The sequence below is a fragment of the Vulpes vulpes genome, unplaced genomic scaffold (assembly GCF_048418805.1).
Source record: "Vulpes vulpes isolate BD-2025 unplaced genomic scaffold, VulVul3 Bu000000624, whole genome shotgun sequence".
NCBI lineage: Eukaryota > Metazoa > Chordata > Mammalia > Carnivora > Canidae > Vulpes > Vulpes vulpes.
Window position 1 is genome coordinate 51,201 of NW_027325676.1, and position 23,629 is coordinate 74,829.

The following is a 23,629-nucleotide window of genomic DNA, read 5'->3' on the forward strand; positions in this document are numbered from 1 at the left end:
TTGCTTTAGCCAGGAATACCTTTTTTGTTCCACCTTCAAATGCTGTTTTGTGTGATCTAGAGCTACTTCGAACTATAACAACAACCACAAAAAATACCATTTAAAGATACCCAAAGTATCTTGTTCATCACTGTAAATGTCTTGGTTACTGTACTACAATTTCAGAAATCAAATTTTACACACAAAACTGGGCCAATTGGTTTGATTTTTTCCTCCCCACAGTATAAAGAAATTGAAATAGAAATATGCTGATCCCTTAAAAGTGTCATCCCTCTTAGTTCAATTCAATCCTGATATTCCTTGGAACAAAAGACTTTTTGAAACTCCTCTGCATTTGACATAACTACTCAATAAAACACCTGATCCTTAAGTGGATCCTGTACTAGAAAGGAGACATTATTGAGGTCAACTGACAAAATGAGAATGGGAATGGCAGAGTAAAGTATTACGCCAAGGTTAAATTCACTAAAGGTGATAACTGTAGAATATCTTTATTCTTAAGAAATACTTAGGTTTAAGGAAAAAGGGCTATAGTATATGTATGACCCTCAAACATATGTATACACATACATGTAATAGACACAGAGAAAGAAAATAAATGATAAAGCAAATGGAATAAAGTGTTACCAATAGATGAATCTGGATAAAGAGTATACGGGGTGTTTTTTGTATTACTTTTATATTTACAACTTTTCTCTGAGTTTATAGTTATACTAAATAAAATATCTGGAGGGGAAAAAGGACTGTGGAGACAATCCAGACCATTCTGTATGTAAGTGGTGGCCCTTGGAAAAAATGATGGTTCCTTCTAAATCACTGTATTACAAGCCACTATAAGCAATTAGAAGGATCCAGAGAAATGTCATAGACACATAACATCCAATACTCTTTCCTTGCTTAAGCACTGTAGTATGTATTCCTCTTGCTTCATGTTACCTAGGACACAGTTTTTAGGTCTATAAAGAAGTACATGGAGAGGGGGAAAATACATTTTTCCTCATGGCACTTTTCTAAATATTCTCTCTCTCTTCCTACCTTTTGCTCTCTCCTTCCTCTCTCCCCAACTCACTGCTTCCTCCCTCTCTGTGTCTCCACCTCTATCCCATTTTTTCATTCAGTCAGAATTAGGAACTCAGAATTTAATTGTTGGTCTTAAAAATACTTACACAGGCACAGTTCTTGATGTTCTCAGTGAAGATTTTGAGGGGAATGCTTTTTGGCTGCTCCTTCTCTTTGGCTAGCATGATGTACCTAATCCAATTCGATAGTAACCCAAAAGAGAGTAGGATAAATTACCTTACTTTCAAATCAATTTATGTTGATCATATTTTCAACATACTTCGTTATTTTTAAATGCATATAAATAAGCTCAGCAAAAAAAAAAATTGGGGGTTGGAAGGAAACATGCAAAAATATTTCAGGAAAATAAGCTGTGACTAGGAAAACAATAGATCACTCTTGTCATGTGAGATTTGACCAGCAGATCCAGGCACCAAAGCTTTCCTGCCTAGACCGGAGGGCATACTAGCACCTTCAAATGTAGGAATGAGAAGTTGCTTTGAGCATTACTTGGTAGGGTAAACTGCACTTATGGAAATTTAATATATGTTTTGAGAATAATGTTAGCTATAATCATGAGGTTGGAAAGTGGGGGAAGATGAGAGTAATAACCAGAATTTCATAAAAAAAAATAAGCAATATATGGATGTAAAGGAGAGCAGGTTATTTGTAGTAATGGGCAGGGTACAATTAAATAAGAAATCATTGGAGGATAGTGTAACAATTCGTACTAAGGGGAGGGAACATAGTTTGGGGGCACTGCTTTGAAGAGATCTACATTTTTTTCATCATGGGTTAAAGACTTATAATATTACACTGACAAAATACCTTTGAAGGTAAGAACGCCATTTTTCCTTTTGTTCTGAAGAGCTGCAATTTAAAAAATGAGAAGAAAAAAATTGAGGAACGTACGATACTCCTACTAACATATTAAGATCACCACTCCAGACTAAAAATATGAGCAGCCAGTTGTTAAGGGATGTGGATGTGTAAATTGTACTCCCCTTAGAGTGGTTTTGATGGACTCCACTCTTCTGTGAGTGGTATTAAAGCAATGGGAAGTAGATCCTAAAGAGGGAGAAAAGTTTATTTCAAATCTGAAAACTTAATTGTGACTATGTGATGCAAGCTATGAGATCACGGGCATGTTGTTAACCACTCTGATATTTAGTTTCCAGAACTGGAAAGGGGTTAAATTATAGCTCAGAGTGTTCCTGCAGCTGCAAGGGCTATTCAGATATAAAGAATATTACCATTCAAATTAAATCACATTTAAGAAATTTAGCAATTTGATGGAACTGTCTTGGCTCAGAAACAAGAATATCTTTTTTGGAAAAAAACACCTGTTATAGTTTTATTTCCTTATGCATATGGCAGATTGTAATATGTTAAATTAGTTCCTAAAAACCTTATTCTTCATCACTGTGATCTTCTGAGAAAGATCAATCCCCTGACGCAAAATTACTAAAGATTAATATTTTCTCTGCTAAAATTTTCACAGCATTTAATATCCAAAGTTGCAAATGTCTTAAGGCTCATTCACACGTGGACTTATCACTTACCAGCATTCTTTTTTATTGTGGTAAATTACACATAAAAGAAAATTGACCATTAGTGACCTTTACTATATTCATCGTTCTGTGCAACGATCGTGACTGAACATGTTTATCACCCCAAAGCAAACATGTGTCTATTAAGCAGTCACTCTCCATTCCCTCCTGTCCCTAGCTCCTGTACCACATTTTGTATATTGTTGATAAAAACTTGGTTTCTTCTTTCTTTCTTTCTTTCTTTCTTTCTTTCTTTCTTTCTTTCTTTCTTTCTTTCTTTTGGGACAACTACAACAGAGTGAGGTTCAAGGTCTCCTCTCCAAGATCCTGCCCTCTGATTCCCAGGAGGTATCTGCATGTTTAAATCACCGGAATAGATTTCTTGAGCAAGTACTATTAAAGGGTCCCATTAAATTTGAGAAATTGCTTTTACACTCCCAAGTTAATTCCCTTAACAACAGTATGTAATTATACAAATAAATTGATCATGCCATTGAATACTAGGTTGCCTGAATTGCTGTGTACAGATTATCTTAGTTGGTAACGATCTGAAACAAAATATGATTCCATTGAGGCACTAAACTCAGATTATTCATTTGATTCCATTGAGTAGAGTTTAGTTGTGTAAGACACATTCTTAGGCTGACATGAGGATGGGAATGTGGCTCTCGACCCTGGATATCCTGAGCAGACACCTCTGAGTTTACAGGGATCATGCCACACTTGCATCTCTGTTTGAAACATCCACACCCCAAGCCTCATTCCTGTTTTACGCAGTTGCACTTAACACACTGCTTTCTTCTCCTCACCCCACTCCACCAAAATCTCGCAGGTCATCATAAAGGTAAGACAACAAAATTTGAAAAACCATTGATCAAAACCGAAGGAAATTACTCCAGTAGTTCCCACTATACATTATCTACTTGTTTCCTTGTGGATATAAGCACCTTCTTACGCAGAGTACAAGGCAAAACAAGTGTCATGGGAGGTCAAGAAGTGAGTCACCAGCTTGGTAGACAATAGATTACAATGTTATCCTTTTCAAGCCATGTAGATACAGGACACCAAGGCATCGGTCTTACCTGAAGGTGGCCACGAAGTTCACCGTGGGCCAGCCCAACACAAAGGACCTCCCAGAACGGATGTTGGCATCTCCCACTGTATCCATGCAGTTGGCAATCCACATGGTGTTCAGTGGTATTTTCTTTTTTATCTTAAAGTTTTTCTTATACCTAGAAAGATCCCAAACAAGACCTCTGTTAGTTCATTTCAAAAATGTTATGGGAGCAGCTGTGCTCTTTAGAGACCAGTTCTCACTGCTCCAGGGCAAATCATGTCTCCCGCATCTCTATTACCCTCTGTGCACACACAGAAAATGGTTAGATGGGCCTTTGCAATGTGTGTGTTGAGCAAACTCTGGCTTGGAAACCTGAAAACACTTCCTCTAAAGGCAGCAAATAGCCATATTTTTGAATGGTGAGTATTGAGTAACCACTGTATATTTTAGAGCTTTGTAGGAAAACCATTCATTCATTTTCTATTGCTGGATTTGTTACTTATTACAGATAATTTTTATGGCTAATATTGCAGTTAATTATTCATTTATGACTTGCATACTTCAAAAAGTGTTTGAGGGGCTGAAGAAAGGTACCTGATACATGACTTATAAAAACAGTTATATGCTTTTTTTTTTTTCTTAAGAGAGACAAACCAGGGGCACCTGGGTGGCTCTGTCAGTTAAGCATCCAACTCTTGGTTTTGGCTTGGGCCACGACCTCAGGCTCTTGAGATCATGCCCCTGTGTAGGGCTCCCCATTCAATGAGTCGGATTCCTCGCTCCCTCTGCCCTGCCCCCCACTCATGTTTACTCTCTCTCTAAAATAAATAAATAAATAAATAGATAGATAAATAAATAAATAAATAATCTTTTCAAGAGTGTGAGGAAGACAGATGAAATCGAAACAAAAACATAAGCTTGGATCAGAAAGATTTAAAAGTTACTTTCATCGTTAATTTACAAAATATTTTCTAGCCTTTGAAGCATAGGTTATTTTCAATTTCCCTTCTTAAAATTTTGTCCATACCATTTTCCCTTAGATTCTGGCTAAAACAAAAAAATTGTTAGCCTACAGACTGAGCCCAACTGAAAAATCATCCATCCATCCATCCATCCATCTGTCCATCAATCAATCCAAGATCAGTGGTCCGGAGGTCTTATATGTAAGTCATGGATACTTCCCGTTTCTCTGAGGAATAAGAAGGGGTGAAATGGGTTTTTGATAATTTCTACCTAATCCTCTTTGACCTCAAAGATGAAAACCACCATTGATTTATTTTGGCTGATTAATTGATTAATTTGGTTAATTCATAACTTTGACTCGCAGGTGGGCTTGAGATTTAAATAGTTACAAGTCCTATAAGGAATGCCTGGGGAACTTGGATCCTCCACTCTGGAACTCCTTACTATTCAGAAACACACGTGGAAAACACTGAACTAAACTGAGATGAAAGCCACCTCATGTGCAAAAATCCCTATGGCTCCACTGATTCATGGAACAATTAGAGCTAAACTCTTCAGTGGGATTTATGAAATAAAAAAAATCTTTTAGGAAGCCCACTTGAAGGATAATCTAGATTCAAACTTAGGACACAATGAATATAAATATGATGGATACCAACATCTTTCCACATTTTTTTATTTCAACATTACACCCAAGTGCCTGTATCTCTGTGCTTGAAGATTTTTATGGAACATAGTCAATTAACAGATAAAATCATTTTTCTAGATAGTAATTCCAAAGGCATTGTCATGTCAAAAATATATGGCCAAGGGGAATGATAGACAGGTATCTGCTTGTTCTTACACATTTTTTTCTTTCTAATATAGGTATCTGTGTATATACAGACCCCTAAGATCCTGTGTGGAAACTTCCAAATACATTGACCTGGAAAAATCCATCCAATAACCTTAGTTCAATAAGGCACCAGGATTAGTTGAACCAAGGAATTTTCCTAGAGCCCAGTGTGTGGTTTCTACTCTCCTACAACGTTTTGAACACTTATCATATGCCAAGCTCTGTTCTAAATATTTTATAAATATAAATATAAAAAATTTAATCCTCAAGCAACTACACTAGATGGTCTCTATTAGCTCCATTTTACAAATAAGGAAACTCACAGAAAGTTTAAATAAATTGTCAAATGCAGGAGACAGGGTTTGAACCCAGACAGCCTAACTCCTAAGCCCATGTTTGTAACCACTTGACCGTGAAGTAACCTTTTCATCTTTCCTACCCTCATCCTCATTTCTGTCCCCAGAGCCATCAGGCTTTCTCGTGGGATTTACACTGGGAGTGAGAGGATAAATCTCAAGGCATTATATCAATAAAACCAGTTGCTAGCTTGGAAATATTTACAACGTGTACAACAAAGTTTTATACTTCAATAGATTCTTCTAATGTCTTACTGTGTTTCTTTACTCTCAATCACTGACCCAATTGGATTATCTCAGCAGAAATTAGAAAGTGTTAATCTACTGTAAACTGACTCAAGAAGAAGAGGAGGAGAACTGCAGTTTTTATTTCTAAAAATAGTCATTTATTATAGTTGTATTAACATGATGTCCTTCTTGCTTTCCACTACCTTAATCTTTATGCCAGAAGGTAAGCCCCAGTGAACTGTGGAGTTTTGCAGTATTCTAGGGAGATTTCCTCTGTTCTAAGATAGAGGCATTCTCTTACAAATGTTGGGAGAAGGGGTCATAGTCTATTCTGTAACTATTCGTCATTTCACCGACAGTGAGTTAATAGTCATCTTCATCTTTTGACCAAATTAAATTCATTTTTTATTTCATTTCTACATTCCTTAATAACTAATGATGAGGAATGTGATGTATAAAAAGGGTGTGATCTAAGTTCAGTCCCTTTTTCTAAATTATTCACGGGTCTCTACTAGTACAAATATCTTAATATTTTATCAAATAGATACTATTCTCTCTTTCTTAAAGATTTCATTTATTTATTCATGAGAGACACACACAGAGAGAGAAGGCAAAGACATAGGCAGAGGGAAAAGCAGGCTCCCTCTGGGGAGCCTGGTGGGGGACTTGATCCCAGGACCCCGGGATCATGACCTAAGCCAAAGGCAGACACTCAACCACTGAGTCACCCAAGGGCCCCAAGTAGATACTGTTCTTAAAAATAAAATAATTTTTATTTCAATTTTTAAAGTACTTTAAAGTACTTTAATTTTTAAAGTAATTTTTATTTGAAAAATAACTTATTTAGCATTCTAATGAATATCAAAAGTGATAAGGAAGGTTCCATTTGACTTCAATTCTTGCAAACACAACTTTCTAGTGTATGAAAGAAGTGACAAAAATCCCCAAACAATTTTCACTATTATTAACATCTTGTACAACTAGAGAAATAGAATTTCTTTGTGAAGAAACAAACATTTAATTCCCCTCATTGTTACACACAAGCCAAAATTCACTAATTCTGACCGAAAAATTGGTAGAAATTAATCAACTATTTATTCAATTTCTGTTAAATTCTGTAGTGTCAACCTAAAGATGAGAGAGTCTCCAGCTGAAGCCTGAGGGTGAGCTGAGGTAAAATGGAACCTGGGTCACCCTACCCCCTTTTTATTGCTAATTGGAAAAATTAGGCACTAAACTCAGATTATTCATTTGAATAGATTGATTGAGGGTATTGATTCCTCCATGTAAGACCAAGGCATGACAGGGATTAAATATGTTGGTTATTTCAGGGGCTATTTCTTTTTAGTTTTTCCTTCTAGAAAAAAAGGTAAATTTTTTCATATTAACAGTGATCATAAATATACCCAAATATTTATTATGGGAATGATCTCATAGTAGTTTTCTAAAGATTGTGGCAGGCATTAAGTGCTGCCTGCTACTGCTATGGATGAAATGGTGTCTCCCTCCCACTGCTTTCCTGCCTTCTTACCATAAAGCCCTCTCTGCCAATATCATCATGTTTGGAGATAGAGCTTTTGAAGGTAATTAAGTTTAAATGGGATCATCAAGGTAAGGTCCTAATCCAGTAAGATGGATGGTCTTGTGAGAAGTGGGAGAGATCTGTATGTGTGTACATACATGCATTGAGGTAATGCCTTGGGGCACACAGTGAGAAGGCAGCCACGTGCAAGCAGAAAAAGAGCTCTCACCAGAACCTGACCATGATGATATCTCGAACTCGGAATTCTAAAATCTGTGTTCTCTCTATATCAAAGACCTTGGCTTAAATATGAAACTCAAATGCCTGTGATCACTTACATTTTCTAATATTACCAATGTATAATATAAAGTATATAAGATAAACTTTTGGGAACCGAGTCCCTTTCAAAGAACATTAACAAATAAATTGATAAAGATTTTGTCATATAAAAACCCTTGAGTAGACATAAGGACATATCTCAAAAGCAATATGTGAAAGATGAAAAATGTTCAACTTGTTTTGTCTTAATGAACTATTCGAAATAAAAATTCAGCCCTTCAATAGAGGCAACTCTCTAGTGGAAAAACAACACTATCTTTATATAAAAATCTTTTTAGCAGAATATCGTAGGCTCTGTAAAACCCGCTGAGAGGTAGGCAGCACCCAGGAGAAGAAATAGCTCTGGTAAGAAAAGGAAAGTCTTCTCCTCTCCCTAAAGGCTATAATACTTACAAAGATGAAAAAAAAAAAAAAGAACATATTCCCCTTACAAATTGAATATGAGTGGTCTGCAAGGTCCTAACAACCAGGAAATGAGTTTGCTATTTGTTAGCATGTCTCTTGGGCTAAGGATGGAAGGGTACAACATGGTATGTGAGGAAGAACATGGCCTTGTGATGAAGGCAGGCCTGGGTAGGAATCTCTTGCATGGTTTCCCTATGTATGACTGGACCATTTCTGAGACTTCCTCTGTCCCCATTTTCATCTCTGCAGCCTGTTGATGATAAAAAATATGGGCCTTGGAGTGCTGTGAGAAAAATTTTCTTTATGCATGAGAGATACACAGAGAAAGGCAGAGACATAGGCAGAGGGTGAAGCAGGCTCCCTGTGGGGAACCTGATGTGGGACACGATCCCAGGACCCAGGGATCACGACCTGAGCCAAAGGCAGATGCTCAATCACTGAGAAACCCAGGTGGGTGAGGCATCTGTGATGTTCCTAGTGTGGTTCCCAGCATGCATCCCGCATATTTTGGTCTCCCATACTCACTTTGGTTAAATAAAGAGAATGGTAACTAGTCTGCATTTTTAAAATAATGACATGGGCCTCTATCAAGAGGAAGAGAGTCTTTCATATGGACCTCATGCCAAGGCCTGGACATTCTTTTTCTCTTTGGCCTCCTTATGACATCACCACCCTCGAAGTTACATCTATGGGCAATTTCCCTAGTCTCAAATATATTTTACTACTATCTTTGCCTCTGATTTTTTGATAGCTATATTTCCTTCATTTTTCAATTCGCTAAGCGTTCTGATCTATTTGTTACCAAGCAGACTGGAGTTAGTTGTTCACTCAATGTAAAGGAAGGGTTGCTTTCAATAGTGAAAGAATCTAGGTGTTCATGGAATGTTGTATGAAATTCAGGAAAAAAGAGAGAATAGAAATGGTAGCACCACATAGTGAATAAAAGCCTGTGCTTTGAAATAAATAGACCTGATTTCAAATGTAGACTCTGTCCATTACTAATATGGTAACCTGGGCAGATCCATTAGACCTCTGAGCATCAAGGTTCTCCAATATAAAAATACTCCCATCTCACAGGGTCGTTGTAAGGTTGGACAAAATTAGGTACATAAAGTTTTTTAGCATAGTATCTGACATGTAGTAAGCCCCTGATAAATTACTATTAATGTAACTCAGATGAGTATAGCATTTTGCAAAATTATTACTAGCATGTCTTACCTATGACATGGCATAACTGGGATCTAGGGTGAAAGCAGTAAAAAAAAGAGGGAGTTAGTTTTTTCGCAAGACCATAGCTTCTTGATATTTTGTTTGTGGGAGTGTTCTTTGTCTTCCATGTTTTGTGAATAATGCAAACAGAGATGGAGTAAGTAAACAGGTGACCTTCCATGAACTGCTCCCAGACGTTTATTGAGCAATCATCATGTTCTAGACTGGATATTCGATGCATTTGTGTTCAGGGTTGAGAGGAAAGTGCACACAGTCGATTCTTTCTCCTAGATTCCATCTATCTGCTCCATGTTTTTTTTTTTTAAGATTTATGTATTTATTCATGAGAAACACAGAGAGGAGAGAGAGAAGTAGAGACACAGGCAGAGAGAGAAGCAGACTCCCTGCAGAGAGCCTGATGTGGGACTCAATCCTGGGTCTCCAGGATCACGCCCTGAGCTAAAGGCAAAGATAAACCCCTGAGCCACCCGGGTTAACCTGCTCCATCTTTCCTTTTTACTAAACTGCTAAGATAGAGCCCTGATACCATCCATCAGGACTATGGCCTCCCCTAACTACTCTCCCTGCTTCCACTCTTGCTTACCCATCCATCTATTATCTAGCAACAGTCAGAAAAATTTGCTAGAAATATAAATCAGATTTGGTCAGTCCCCTAGTTAAAAATCCTTTGGCAAAATATTTCCACTTTTTTACCATGGCCTGTGAAGACCCTGTGTGACTAGACCCCTGAGCATAGTATCATATCTGATAGCATGGCCTATGCTCTGGGCTCTAGTCAAATCAGGCTTCCCTGAGCCCCTCTCTCTGAGGGGTCAGATTGTACCCACGTAGGCCTGCAAGTCCCTCAGCCTCGACGGCTCAGGCACATTGTCTGGGAATGTGGCTGCTTCTCTTCTCATAGATTTGGTTTTAATGCTCCACCTCAGAGAAGCCCTCCTAGACTATTCCTCTCTAACACGTTCCCACCCTCTCCGCACAGCCCCCTATCCACCTTCTATCAGCAGCACTAATCATTATCATTCCCCCTCTTATTTTGCCATTTGTAAGTCCCAGGCAGGAGAGACATTGGCCTGTCACATTGGCAATTGTATTTGCTGCAGGGACATGACACAAAACAAGACCTCCAGAAGTACTCATGGAATGAAGGATTCAAGCATTGGCAAACACAAAAGGGAAAAAATGTAATGTTTTCGTATAGTAAGGGTTAATGGGAATGCAATTTTTTGGAGAATCACAAGAGCACCAAACATGGTACACCTACTTGGTATTAGACATCAGTAATAAATCGCTGTACAAGAAAAGCTGCCACTTCTTCCTCCTCCAGCCTTTCTTGAGCTCAACGGGACCATGGATGAGCAGGGTATGAGTGGCACCCTCAGATGATGTAGTGCTTTCGCTGTGGGTGTCCACCTCCACAGACGAGCTCTTCCTACAACACATCAAACACAGAGCAGCTAGTTACTGGTCAAATACACAATATAGTTTAATGCCAAGTTTCAAGGTTCACACAACACTAAAATGTAGTCTCAACCCCCAAAGCAGAGCTCCAGAGCTCAGAATCAGGGATTCCTGAGTTACCGAAAGCTATAGAAAGTGGTGAGGTCACTTGGGAAACTGATGCAGAGGGAGGACAGTTTCAAGGACAAAGCCCTTGGGCCTGCCAATACTTAGAGATGTGGTGGAGAAAGAAGCAAAGCTCATTGTGAGCCATTAGGTAGGCAAAAGCCAAGAAGCCAAAGGTAGAGCACATTACAAGAAGGTGAATGAACAACAACAATAAACAGGACAACTTGTGGCCTAATATAAAATAAAACAACGTGTGAAGAATCAATTACAAATTGCTTTTATGTTAAGATAAAATGAAGATAACTGAAGATCCTGGAAGTTGACCCCCATCTTATCTAATTCAATATTCAAAATTGGGGTAAAAATTCTCAAAGATCAGCAAAAATATTGGAAACCTCAGAAAGTTTCTGAACACAAGAGTTTAGCTATTCCTTGGCTGAGCTCTGACAGGAATTCCTGGTCAAAATAGGTACTAAAACAACACAATTGAACAGAATGTAAAAATTCTTTCATAACTAGGACAGGTATTTTCATAGACCCACTGAAAATTCTGTCTCATGGAGAGAGAGAGTTGGCTCTCTCGTGGAGCCAAGAAAGTGTCTCCGCCTCCCCCAAGGATGTATAAAGCCTGCTCCCTTCTGCTCAGCAGCACTGAATCTTAAGAACAGGAGCAGCTTTTCAGGAAGCTGGTGCTGAAGTGACTACTTAGTTTCTATGTATTAGAGGAAACAAAAGAAAACAACAGTTCCTGTTATTGCCGGTCTGTTTGGATGATCAGAAATAGTGTATCAGAAGACTACCTCATGCGCTGAAGCCTTGAATGACCATCTGTGAGCTCAGCATGCTTTCTGATTGACGGGAACATCCTTTTCTCTTCAATTCGTGGGACGGGAAATCAAGGGAGTCTACAGCACTTGGCAGAGTACTGTCAACTGCTTGAAGCCTCAAGATTCTGCAGCGGTCCGCGGTCACTGCCATTATGATGTCACAGATTCAAAGCTCATGCTGTAACTGCCAAACTGACATACTGGTTTCCTTTTCTTGGCCTCCAAGTTTTGATTTTTTAAAAGTAATCATTTTATTTTGAGATAACTGTAGATTCGTTTGCAGCTATAAGAAATAACACAGGGAGATGACATCAGTTTTTTTTTTACAGATGGAGTCTTCCAGAGACACTTCCATCACCACAAGGGTCCTTCCTATTCCCCATTTACAACCACACAAATTTCTTTCCCCCTCCACCACCTCCTTAATCCCGGGCAATCACAAAATCTGTTCTCCATGTGTAAAAGGTTGCCATGTCAAGAATGTTATACAGATGGGATCACATAGTTTATGACATTTGGGGATTTGCTTTTTCCCATTTGGTGTAACTGGAGATTCATCTAGATGGCTGCAAGGATTCACAGTTCATTTCTTGGTGTCCCTTAGTAGTACATTATGATATGGATGTATCACAGTTTGCGTAACTACCTGTTGAAGGAGTTCGAAGTGTCTGCAGGTTTTGGCTGTCACTAATAAAGCTACTATAAACATCTGTGTACAGGTTTTTGTGTCAGTGTGAAGTCTTCACTTCTCTGGGCTAAATGCCCAGGACGGGAAGAGCCAGGTCATATGCTAGCTATTTTGTTGTTGTTGTTGTTGTTGTTGTTGTTTTTATAGTTTTTTCTTAGGAACTGTCCAACTGGTTTCCAGAATGGCTGTGCCATTTCACATTCTCCCCAGTACTGTATGAGTCGTTCAGTTTCCCCCCATCCACACGAGCATTTGGTGTTGTCATTTTTTATTTTAGCTATTCTGATAGCTGTGTAGTGTGATATCTCACTGTGGATTTCACTTGCATTTCCCAAATGGTTAGTGATACTAACCATTGATTTGCCACCTGGACATCTCCTTCAGTGTCCAAGCACCTACAGGAGCCTGTTAAAAACATGTTACATGAAGACAGTGTTCCCTTTCCACTAGGAAACTGATGATTTTACAGATGATGAGGCTCCTGCGCATACAGGTTGGGCTCTGAATCCAAGCAGCCGTGACGTAACATGAAGGATTCAAATCCAGCTGACTCAGGAGGTCACGCAGCTTCCTGTGAGGACCCCCCACCCCCACTCTTCCCACATGGACAGTGTCTTTCTTTGACAACTGTGGAGGACTGAAATTTGATCCTACAGACAAAGTTTGTGGTTTCTCTTACAGGCTCCTGTAACAGGCATGTGAAAACCTATCTTTTATGCCCCACTAGACTCTAGGGACCTCAAGGAAGGAGTCTATGTCTGCTTTATCATTAAATTCTCACAAACATTGACGCATCAGAGGAATCAAAAAATTCTGTATTGAACAAGTGAATGAAATAGTTTTCTGGCAGGGATGGACAGGGGAAAAGGCATGACATAAAATAGTCTTTGTCTTATTTACTTTATTCATTCAACGGATAGTGTTTGAACCTGTACTAGGAGAAAGGCACTTGATAGGTCTGGGCAACAGGGAGCCAGGCCCAAGTCTCACAAAACCAGGATTTAAGTGAGGAGGGGGGAAGACAGATATTAAACAGAGAATGCCATCAAGAACTGCCTAACACAGCCTCTGGGAAGTACTGCAGAGGAAAATTAAAGAGTGAGATGAGAAATTTAGAGAGGGCCTTGACACCTGATTTCAATTATGGAGAGGAAGACTTCTTTGACGAGCTCATTTGAAATGACCTTTAAAGAATGACTTGGGACTACACAGAAGAGAGAAAGAGGAAGAAAGGGGCAAGGGAGGGAAGATACATTTGTCAGTTGAAGGGACAGAATGTGACTAACTGATGTTTCAGAAACATGGAAGACTTTGCTGGATTGGAGACACAGGCAGAAGGTACAGGAGAGTGAAATCGGCCTGTAAATTAGGTAGAGGTGAGAGCACAAGTCCTGGTAGTCCTTTTAGACTTTATTAAGGCTTCTCATCTTAAAACCAAACTAACACAGAAGTGGCATGTAGATAGTGGCCTCCAGGCTTCAAACCACTTTTATTAAATTTTTATTATTTATTTTTTTAAATAAGTTGATTTTTTATTGGTGTTCAATTTACCAACATACAGAATAACTATTTTATGTATTTGAGAGAGAGAGAGAGAGAAAGAGACAGTGTATGGGCACAAGAGGGGGAGCAGAGAAAGAAAGAGAGAGAGAGAGAGAGAGAGAGAGAGAAGCACAAATGGTGCTGAGTATGGAGTCTGACCTGGGGCTCTCTCTCATGATCCTGAGATCATAACCCTGAGCGGAAATCAAGAGTCAGAAACTTAACCAAGTAAGCCACCAGGCGCCCCTTCTCACCACTTTTAAAGGACAAGTGCTAGTCTGGCCATGCTTGACTGTATTCAGAACCATGGAGGCTCATTGGGCAACACTTTCTGGCCTCCCATCAAGCACCTGTCAAAATCTATTTCAGGTAAAAAATAATCTATTTCAGGTAAAAAAATATAGGCAGATTTCTCTCTGCACCTTCCCCAATTCTCAGAATATGTCCCATTCTCTGCGTCTCCCTTCAGAGAGGTTAGAGATTTAGAGGCCAGGAAAACTTCTCTCCTTTTAGAATCTCGTCCTGTTGATCAATTCTGATATGCATCAGACTCACTTGGGAGGCTTTTCAGGCACTCATTCTGAAACTGCCTCCCCCAGAGCTTCTGATTCATCAGATATGGAAAAAGCTCTTTGAGTGATTCTTACATGTAACCAGGATGGTGAGTCACTGGTTTTAAGGAATTAATTGAGAAAGATAGTTTTTGATAGCATCTTCTCCTTGTAGTAAAGCAAAGGAGAGAAAAGTTTGCCTGAGAAAGCTAAAGGGAGCTTTCTTTTACCATGTCACAGTTACCTTTGCAGTAATAAAGCTTAATTTCTTCCATAATACCATTGTGATTTATTTTAATTTGATGAATGAGCTCTAAAGAGAATAATAATGATGGGGTCTGTTTTCTTTTTTCAAGACTTTATTTATGTATTTATTCATGAGAGACACAGAATGAGAGAGAGAGAGAGAGAGGCAGAGACACAGGCAGAGGGAGAAGCAGGCTCCATGCAGGGAGCCTGACGTGGGACTCCATCCTGGGTCTCCAGGATCATGCCCTGGGCTGAAGGCAGCGCTAAACAACTGAGCCACCTGGGCTGCCCGGGTCTGTTTTCATCTATTTCACCGAACACCTATGTTTTCACCCTAAATATCAAATAGAAGAGATACTGTAAGGTGATCTTTATGCCCATAATACCGTATTATTGATCTATTGTCCATTTTTGTCAATACCATACTGTTTTGATTATTACAGCTTTGTAATATATCTTGTAATCTGGGACTGTGATACCTCCAGTTTTTTTCTTTTTCAAGATTGCTTTGGCTATTTGGGGTCTTTTGTGGTTCCATACATCCTTACGAATTACTTGTTTTAGTTCTGCGAAAAATACTATTAGTACTTTGATAGGGATTCCATCAAATCTGTAGATCATTTTGAGTATGGAACATTTTATTAATACTTGTTCTCTCATCAATAAGCATGGAATATTTTTCCATTTGTGTTGTCTTCAATTTTTTTCACCAATGTTTTATAGTTTTTCAGTGTGTATATATATATATAGGTCTTTCACTTCCTTGTTTAAGCTTATTTCTAGGTATCTTATTATTTTTGGTACAATTGTTAATGGGACTGTTTCTTAATTTCTTTTTTTGCTCTTCATTATTAGTGTATAGAAATGCAGTGGATTTCTGTATATTGGTTTGTATCCTGTGACTTTCCTGAACTCATTTATCAGTTCTAGTCCGTTTCTGGTAGAATCCTGAGGGTTTTCTACATATAGTATCATGGCACTTGCAAATAGTGAAAGTTTTACATCTTCCTTACCCATTTGGATGCCATTTATTGCTTTTTCTTGTCTGATTGCTGGGGCTAGGACTTCCAGTACTATGCTAAATAAAAGTAGTGAGAGTGGAAATCCTTGTTTTGTTCTTGACCTTGGGGAAAAGCTCTCACTTTTTCACCATTGAGTATGACATTAGCTGTAGTTTTTCACATATGGTCTTCATTCTGTTGAGGTATGTTCCCTCTAAACCTACTTTGTTGAGTTTGTATCATGAATGGATGTTGTACTTTTAAATGCTTTTCTGCACCTATTAAAATGATCATCGTTTTTACCCTTCTCTTGTTGATGAGATGTATTATGTTAATGGATTTGTGAATATTGAATCACATTTGCATACTAAGAATAAATCCCACTTGATCATGGTAAATGACTTTTTTAATGTATTGGTGGATTTGGTTGGCTAATACTTTGTTGAGGATTTTTGCATGTATGTTAATCAGAGATATTGGCCTGTAGTTCTCTCTCTCTCTCTCTCTCTTTCTCTCTCTCTCTCTCTCTGTAGTGTCTTCATCTGGTTTTGATATCAGGGTAATGCTGCCTTCACAGAATACATAGAAGCTTTCATTCTTTGTTTTTTGAAGTAGTTTGAGAAAAGTAGGTGTTAACTCTTCTTTATATGTTTGGTAAAAAAAAATTTTAAGTATTTTATTTATTTATCCATGACAGAAAAAGACAGAGGCAGAGACAGAGGCAGAAGGAGAAGCAAGATCTACTCAAGGAGCCCGATGTAGGCCTCAATCCCAGGACTCTAGGATCACAACCTAAAGGCAGATGATCAACTGTTGAACCACCCAGGCGTCCCTACATGTTTGCTGAAATTTACCTATGAAGCCATCTGGTCCTGTACTTTTGTTTTCTTGGGAGTTTTTTTATTACTGATTTGATTTCACTGCTGATAATCAGTCTTTCAAATTTTGTATTTTTTCCCAACTCAGCATTAAGACGTTATATGTTTCTAGGAATTTATCCATTTCTTCTAGGTTGCCCAATGACTTTGCATATAATTTTTTCATAATATTCTCTTAAAATCCTTTATATTTTTGTGGTATTGTTTGTTATTTCTCCTCTTTCATTTCTTTTTTTAAATAAATTTATTTTTATTGGTGTTCAATTTGCCAACATACAGAATAACACCCAGTGCTCATCCTGTCAAGTGCCCCCCTCAGTGCCCACCACCGAGTCACCCCCACCCCCCGACCACCTCCCCTTCCACCACCCCTATTCATTTCCCAGGGTTAGGAGTCTTCATGTTCTGCCTCCCTTTCTGATATTTCCTACCCATTTCTACTCCGTTCCATCCTAGTCCCTTTCACTGTTATTTATATTCCCCAAATGAATGAGACCATACAATGTTTGTCCTTCTCCAATTGACTTATTTCACTCAGCATAATACCCTCCAGTTCCATCCACGTCGAAGCAAATGGTGGGTATCTGTCATTTCTAATGGCTGAGTAGTATTCCATTGTATATATAAACCACATCTTCTTTATCCATTCATCTTTCGATGGACACCGAGGCTCCTTCCACAGTTTGGCTATTGTGGACATTGCTGCTAGAAACATCGGGGTGCAGGTGTCCCGGCATTTCATTCCATCTGCATCTTTGAGGTAAATCCCAGCAGCGCAATTGCTGGGTCGTAGGGCAGGTCTATTTTTAACTCTTTGAGGAACCTCCACACAGTTTTCCAGAGTGGCTTCACCATTTCACATTCCCACCAACAGTGTAAGAGGGTTCCCCTTTCTCCTCATCCTCTCCAACATTTGTGGTTTCCTGCCTTGTTAATTTTCCCCATTCTCACTGGTGTGAGGTGGTATCTCACTGTGGTTTTGATTGTATTTCCCTGATGGCGAGTGATGCAGAGCATTTTCTCATGTGCTTGTTGGCCATGTCTATCTCTTCCTCTGTGAGAATTCTCAGGTTGTACTACAAAGCTGTGGTCATCAAGACAGTGTGGTACTGGCACAAAAACAGACACATAGATCAATGGAACAGAATAGAGAATCTAGAAGTGGACCCTCAACTTTATGTTCAACTAATATTCGATAAAGGAGGAAAGACTATCCACTGGAAGAAAGACAGTCTCTTCAATTAATGGTGCTGGGAAAATTGGACATCCACAAGCAGAAGAATGAAACTAGACCAATCTCTTGTACCATACACAAAGATAAACTCAAAATGAATGAAAGATCTAAATGTGAGACAAGATTCCATCAAAATCCTAGAGGAGAACACAGGCAACACCCTTTTTGAACTCGGCCACAGTGGCTTCTTGCAAGATACATCCACGAAGGCAAAAGAAACAAAAGCAGAAATGAACTGTTGGGACTTCATCAAGATAAGAAGCTTTTGCACAGCAAAGGATACAGTCAACAAAACTAAAAGACAACCTACAGAGTGGGAAAAGATATTTGCAAATGACGTATCAGATAATGACAGGAAATTTGCATCAGCTCTCAATGTGGGTAGGAGACTCCTGATACTTTACAGAACCAGATCTTAGGTTTTAGACAGGCTGGGAGTAAGAGTCAGGACTGTGAAAGTCTAATGATTCCCCTCCTAATGTCCAGTGGTTCACATCTCTTTGATAGATACCAGGCTATGAATTTGTGGCTAAACATTTCCACTGCCTTCTAAGCTTGATACCCATCCTGGATCAGTATTATGAGTAATTTCTATCCTGATTCTGGCACTCTGGATTTTCGACTACCACTAATTGATCTCTATAAAGAGGGAAAAAAGGGAAGCCCAGGCCTTGGCAGTTGAGTGTTCACGCCACTACCCTTTGCTGCCCTCTACTGACCATATCTGGAAATTACTTTTAACCTTCCAGGTCCTTGTCCCAAAGCAGATAGAGATACTGCAGTGAGTGAAACCAGGCACACAAAATTTGAGATGCACCAAAAAACTAAGTAAAGAAGATATGATATTTTAATGTAATATTTTTAGAAGTCAATTTTCAAAAAATACATGATGAACAAAATACCGAAATGTACCCTAAAACAGTACTACTAGCTTATATGTACAAAGACCCTGCCATCCATTTTTCATTCAAGAAAAAGGTCTAATACCACAGTGGAAAATCATGCTACCAGCGCTGATGAACCTTTTTCATCACTCGCATATTTGGGAAAAAGACCCAGAAAATTTAGAATAAACCAAAAAAAAAAAAAAAAGGTGCAAGTGGAACAGATATTATAACAGTAGACTCCTGAGAAAAACAAGAGAACGGAAAAAAAAATTAAGAAAACAAAACCAACAAACATCTTTAGAGTCAAGAAGCCAAAAAAGAGGTGGCTACAAAATAAGAACAAAGGCAGATAAATATTTCTTGTATATTAAAGGTATCATCGACCAAATTGAATAGAAAGTCTTGAAGATTGAGTTCAAGGAATCCTATTTGACCTTGACACTTGGAACATTCATCTTTCAGTTTTCCTGACCTAAGGTTACCCTATTTTTTCCTCAATAACTAGACCTATTTAGTCCTTCAGTAAGGAGAAAATTAATCATTGGAATAACAGAAAAGCTATTTTAATTGGTAGAATCAACATACAAACAAAGCTTGGAAGACAACAAGTGTAAAAGAGAATCTGACTAATATTAACACTGATAATATGAAATACTGGAAGTCTGAATATTAAAGCAGCAGAGAGATATGGAAGATAATGTCACAGATTTTTCTCACCTATTTATTTATATAGCAAGAAATCAATTATATACCGTGTAAAATTGATGTAACAAAATAGAGTTTAAATATACTCTTTAAAATGATAATCACCAGAAATATCAAAGCAATGTAACTGGAAAAATGTAGACATGGATGGATCAAAGAAATAAGTTTCTCATCTTCCAATAGATGCTATCTAAGGTTGATAAACAAGATAAAAGGAGAAATCAAGTATTAACACATATTTCAGGGGTACTGTGATAACCACCAGGAGAACAGAAAGTACTTAAAAACAGGGAGCTGGAAATAAGTCGGGGAACAAGTTCAGGCTGAGAATTTACTTTTCTCTTGGTATCATTCTCTACTGCTTGATTTTTAAAACATGTGTATGTATTAAATTTAAGTTTAAAAGTTAGAAGAAACAAAACCAACTCGACTTTTTGCAGCTGCAGCTCTTGGCACCACTTCCTTCCCATCTGCAATCTCTCTCCTCACACCAGTAGTCCAATCCTATGGAGGCAGGAAGGAATAAGAGACTAGAAAAGTTCCTGTCCTGGGGATCCCTGGGTGGTGCAGCGGTTTAGCTCCTGCCATTGGCCCTGGGCATGATCCTGGAGACCTGGGATCGAGTCCCACGTCGGGCTCCCAGTGCACGGAGCCTGCTTCTCCCTCTGCCTGTGTCTGCCTCTCTCTCTCTCTCTCTCTCTCTCCCTCTCTCTCATAAATAAATAAAAATTTTTAAAAAGCTTCTAAAAAAAAGTTTCTGTCCTGAATTTAAGTTTTTTGGAATATTTTTGTTTTGTGCTTGGGTTCTATCTTTTCAATGTGCAACTCTTTGGAATACTAACTTTTGACTACTTTAATCTGTGATATCTAGATCCTCTTTAAAGTTTTGCTAAACTTTGTTATCCTTCTTTTACTTCTTGACAAAAGACTAATCTTGACTCATTGCCTCTTACTGTGATCACAGTATTTTATTTTCTTAGAATCTTGATTCTATCCAACTACTGCTTTGCCTGGCCGAACTCAACCTGCCTAGGTAGGAATGAAACATCTATGGAAGAGAGATGACAATTATCATTTTCAGAAAAAATAAAACTTCATATACTAGTAAAACATAGCACTAAGGGAGTAGGATGATGTTCATTATCCCATTCCTCATGCATTTTAAGAGGAGAGTGTACTTCCCTGTCCTAGAGAGAACAGACTTGGGAGAATGTGAGAGGAGAAATTCTCTCTAGACTTGTGGTCTCACAATCTTGTACCAAAGTAGCCAAAACACGAGACACAAGACACAAGGAAATGAAGAAACCAGAATACCTATCTACATTTTTGAAGAAGGCAATAATGTCTCAAATGTCACTCTCTGAGAGAAAGTAGGTAATATATATGGGAGACCACTGCACACATCACCAAAACAAAACAACAGCAAAAGCAAAGGAATACCTATATTAAACATGGGGAAGCACAACTATTGATGGGCACTTTCTGCTCAGTCATACAGATTCACAGGCCATGGATTCAGTGCTGGTGCAGCTGGCTGGCTTGCCACCGGACCTAGACCAGGTCCTCGCTGTCTCCAGCATAGGTGCTACTAAGTTATCTGCTGTGCTCCGATAGCAGTATCAGATGACATTACATAGTCACTTAATTGGGGTACCACAGTTTTGTTTGTGACAACTTCTATAGTGGACAGTTTCTTTTGTGACTGCTGACCCCTTGGAGACTAGAACTAATTAGAGATTTGAAGCAACTTTGAAGAGGCTGAAGAAGCTATACTCATTCCTGTGAAATCCCAGGACACAGCTGCAGCTATAGGAACCTCGGCTCTAAGTAAAAGCCTCTGGCTTACACTGAGCCAATTGTATAAAATGGAGAGTGAGAGCATTTGGACTTTAAATAAAAGCTCCATGAGCTTTTCCTTGCAAGGGGATTTAGTTTGTGGGGAAGTTGAGTAACAAAAATCAGTTTCATATTGTTCAAATTTGGGACATTTTCATATTGATATAGTTCTCTGTATTCATTTCATAAAATCTGGTGAGCTATTTTGGACAACATGACTGGGCATAATTAGTGATAAGAAATAGAATTAGAGAGTGAACTTTCAGCTTAGTACTATCTGACTCATGGTGCTAGTCTTTTACGGGCAAAAAGCAAAATGCCCTTCAAGAAGTCCCAGAAGGACTCTGTGTAGGGAGAAGCAGACATGGGGTCTGTGTGAGCACAGCAGCACTGTGAGCATGCACCACTCGGCTGAGAGGGACAGCTGCCTGGTCCCCTTCTGATGCCTGAGTACAAAGGGTTATGACATTGTTTCTCAGCCTTCCATCATGCGTACACCGCCTTCATGACTTTTCTACAAATACATGTTTTTAAGTATTCAGCATGGACTTTACAATCTTTGCTCAGGGTAATATGTGTTAAAACATGTTAGGAAAAAAAAAACAGGTATCTTTCTGACTACAGATGAAAATGCATACATAATTAATAAAACTGAAAAAAAAATGCCTGGGAGTATGCCTACTTAAAACAACTCACATGATGCCAGTGGAATCCACAATGTAATATATTTAAAAAATTAAAAAGCTGGCAAGCATTAGGAGGGATGCGTGTTATTCCCCTCTTCAGGATTCGACTCCAATCCTGATGACACAACATGGTGTTGGAGAAGAGATTTGGGGTCGCTCTCTTCACTTTCTCACACCATCCCAAGCAACGTAGAGCAGACCTTTTTAAGACCTATAGAAGCTGTGTAGAGCTTTTGTACTTAAAGAGTTTCTTGGTCCCCTATTGGAGTGGGCTTGAGTGAGGACAACTGCAGTTGTCTGGCCATCCCATGGCTTGTTTATGGAGATGCAGTAGCAAACCCTGTTTTTGCATGACGTCTAAGCCTCTACCCAGCTTTACTAGGGAACCCTATAATTTGGATGATAACATACATTTCAATTGCCTGCTGTGTCCCCTTTCTCGAACTGGTTCCAACCCGTAAAGAAGCCCAAATTCCAACACAGCATGTAGTTACATAAACAAGTGAAAGAATGAGAGAAGAAAACATTGATGGAAGAAAATGCATGCTGCTATTATACAGCAAAAATACTATGTATATATAAACATTTAATGATAGCTTATTTTGAAAAAGTGTTTTTTAAAAAATGAATGCAACTCAATACTCAAATAGTGTTGAGTTCTCCTTCCCCAACTTGCAGGTACAGTCATGTAGTATTCCAGTCTTTCTGGCTGAGTCCCTGCAGCTGGAGCAGGGCACCTTCCGCTGTTGCCGAGTTTCTGAAAAACAATGAGAAAGAATATTGGTTTAGGGTCAGGCCTGGGGCTAGATCCTGGATGTCTGAAGTTCAGCAAATTACCTGGCCTTCCTGAGTCTCAGGTTTTATACGTGTAAAATGGGAATAACCCCTCTAGATTTGCTGTGAGGATTAAGTAATAATGCATGTGAGTCAGTGACACTGCCGTTCAGAAAGAAATTCAGATCCATGTCTAGGTATCCACTGGGTATGTCCATAACTAGATAGTTTTGGAAGAGGTTTGAGATCTTTCCCTTGCATGGATAGTGGAGTATGTGTGGTCGTGCCTATAATCAGAGGCTTTTGTTAGCACAGATAAAATGCCAAAACAATAAAGATTTTGATGTCATGTGTTCCTTTGTGCAAACAAGCTTGCCTAGCAAAATGGTGCAGATAAACACAGATGAATGGAATTTATACAAATAAATTAAAATTATGTTTCTCTAGTATAAAAATAGATCAAATGGTAAGAGCACAAAAATAGGTGAAATGGTAACATAAACTGACTTTTGTAATCAGATCGTCAACTCTTGACATTTTCCTCTCTAAGCTTTTTCTGATAGTTTTGTTGCTAAGGCTACCATGTTTTTGACAGATTGGAAGAGGACTGTCAACTCTAATGAAGATTAAGTAGATTTCCCAACGAGATTTTTTAAAAATA

At 38.7% G+C, this 23,629-nt stretch overlaps 1 protein-coding gene across 1 annotated transcript in view; it reads right to left on the reverse strand.

Moving 5' to 3' along the window:
• LOC140596549 (rho GTPase-activating protein 20-like) overlaps positions 1 to 22,951 on the reverse strand; it is a 52,321-nt gene extending 29,370 nt beyond the window's left edge. Inside the window, exons 1-6 of the mRNA XM_072745116.1 lie at positions 22,837 to 22,951; positions 11,911 to 12,220; positions 10,806 to 10,973; positions 3,692 to 3,841; positions 1,888 to 1,929; positions 1,167 to 1,251 (exon numbers count right to left, since the gene is read on the reverse strand). Of these exons, the coding sequence (XP_072601217.1) occupies positions 1,167 to 1,251; positions 1,888 to 1,929; positions 3,692 to 3,841; positions 10,806 to 10,973; positions 11,911 to 11,975 (510 nt within the window). The 5' untranslated portion in view covers positions 11,976 to 12,220; positions 22,837 to 22,951. The remainder of the gene's footprint in view (positions 1 to 1,166; positions 1,252 to 1,887; positions 1,930 to 3,691; positions 3,842 to 10,805; positions 10,974 to 11,910; positions 12,221 to 22,836) is intronic.
• Between the last annotated feature and the right edge of the window lie 678 nt (positions 22,952 to 23,629).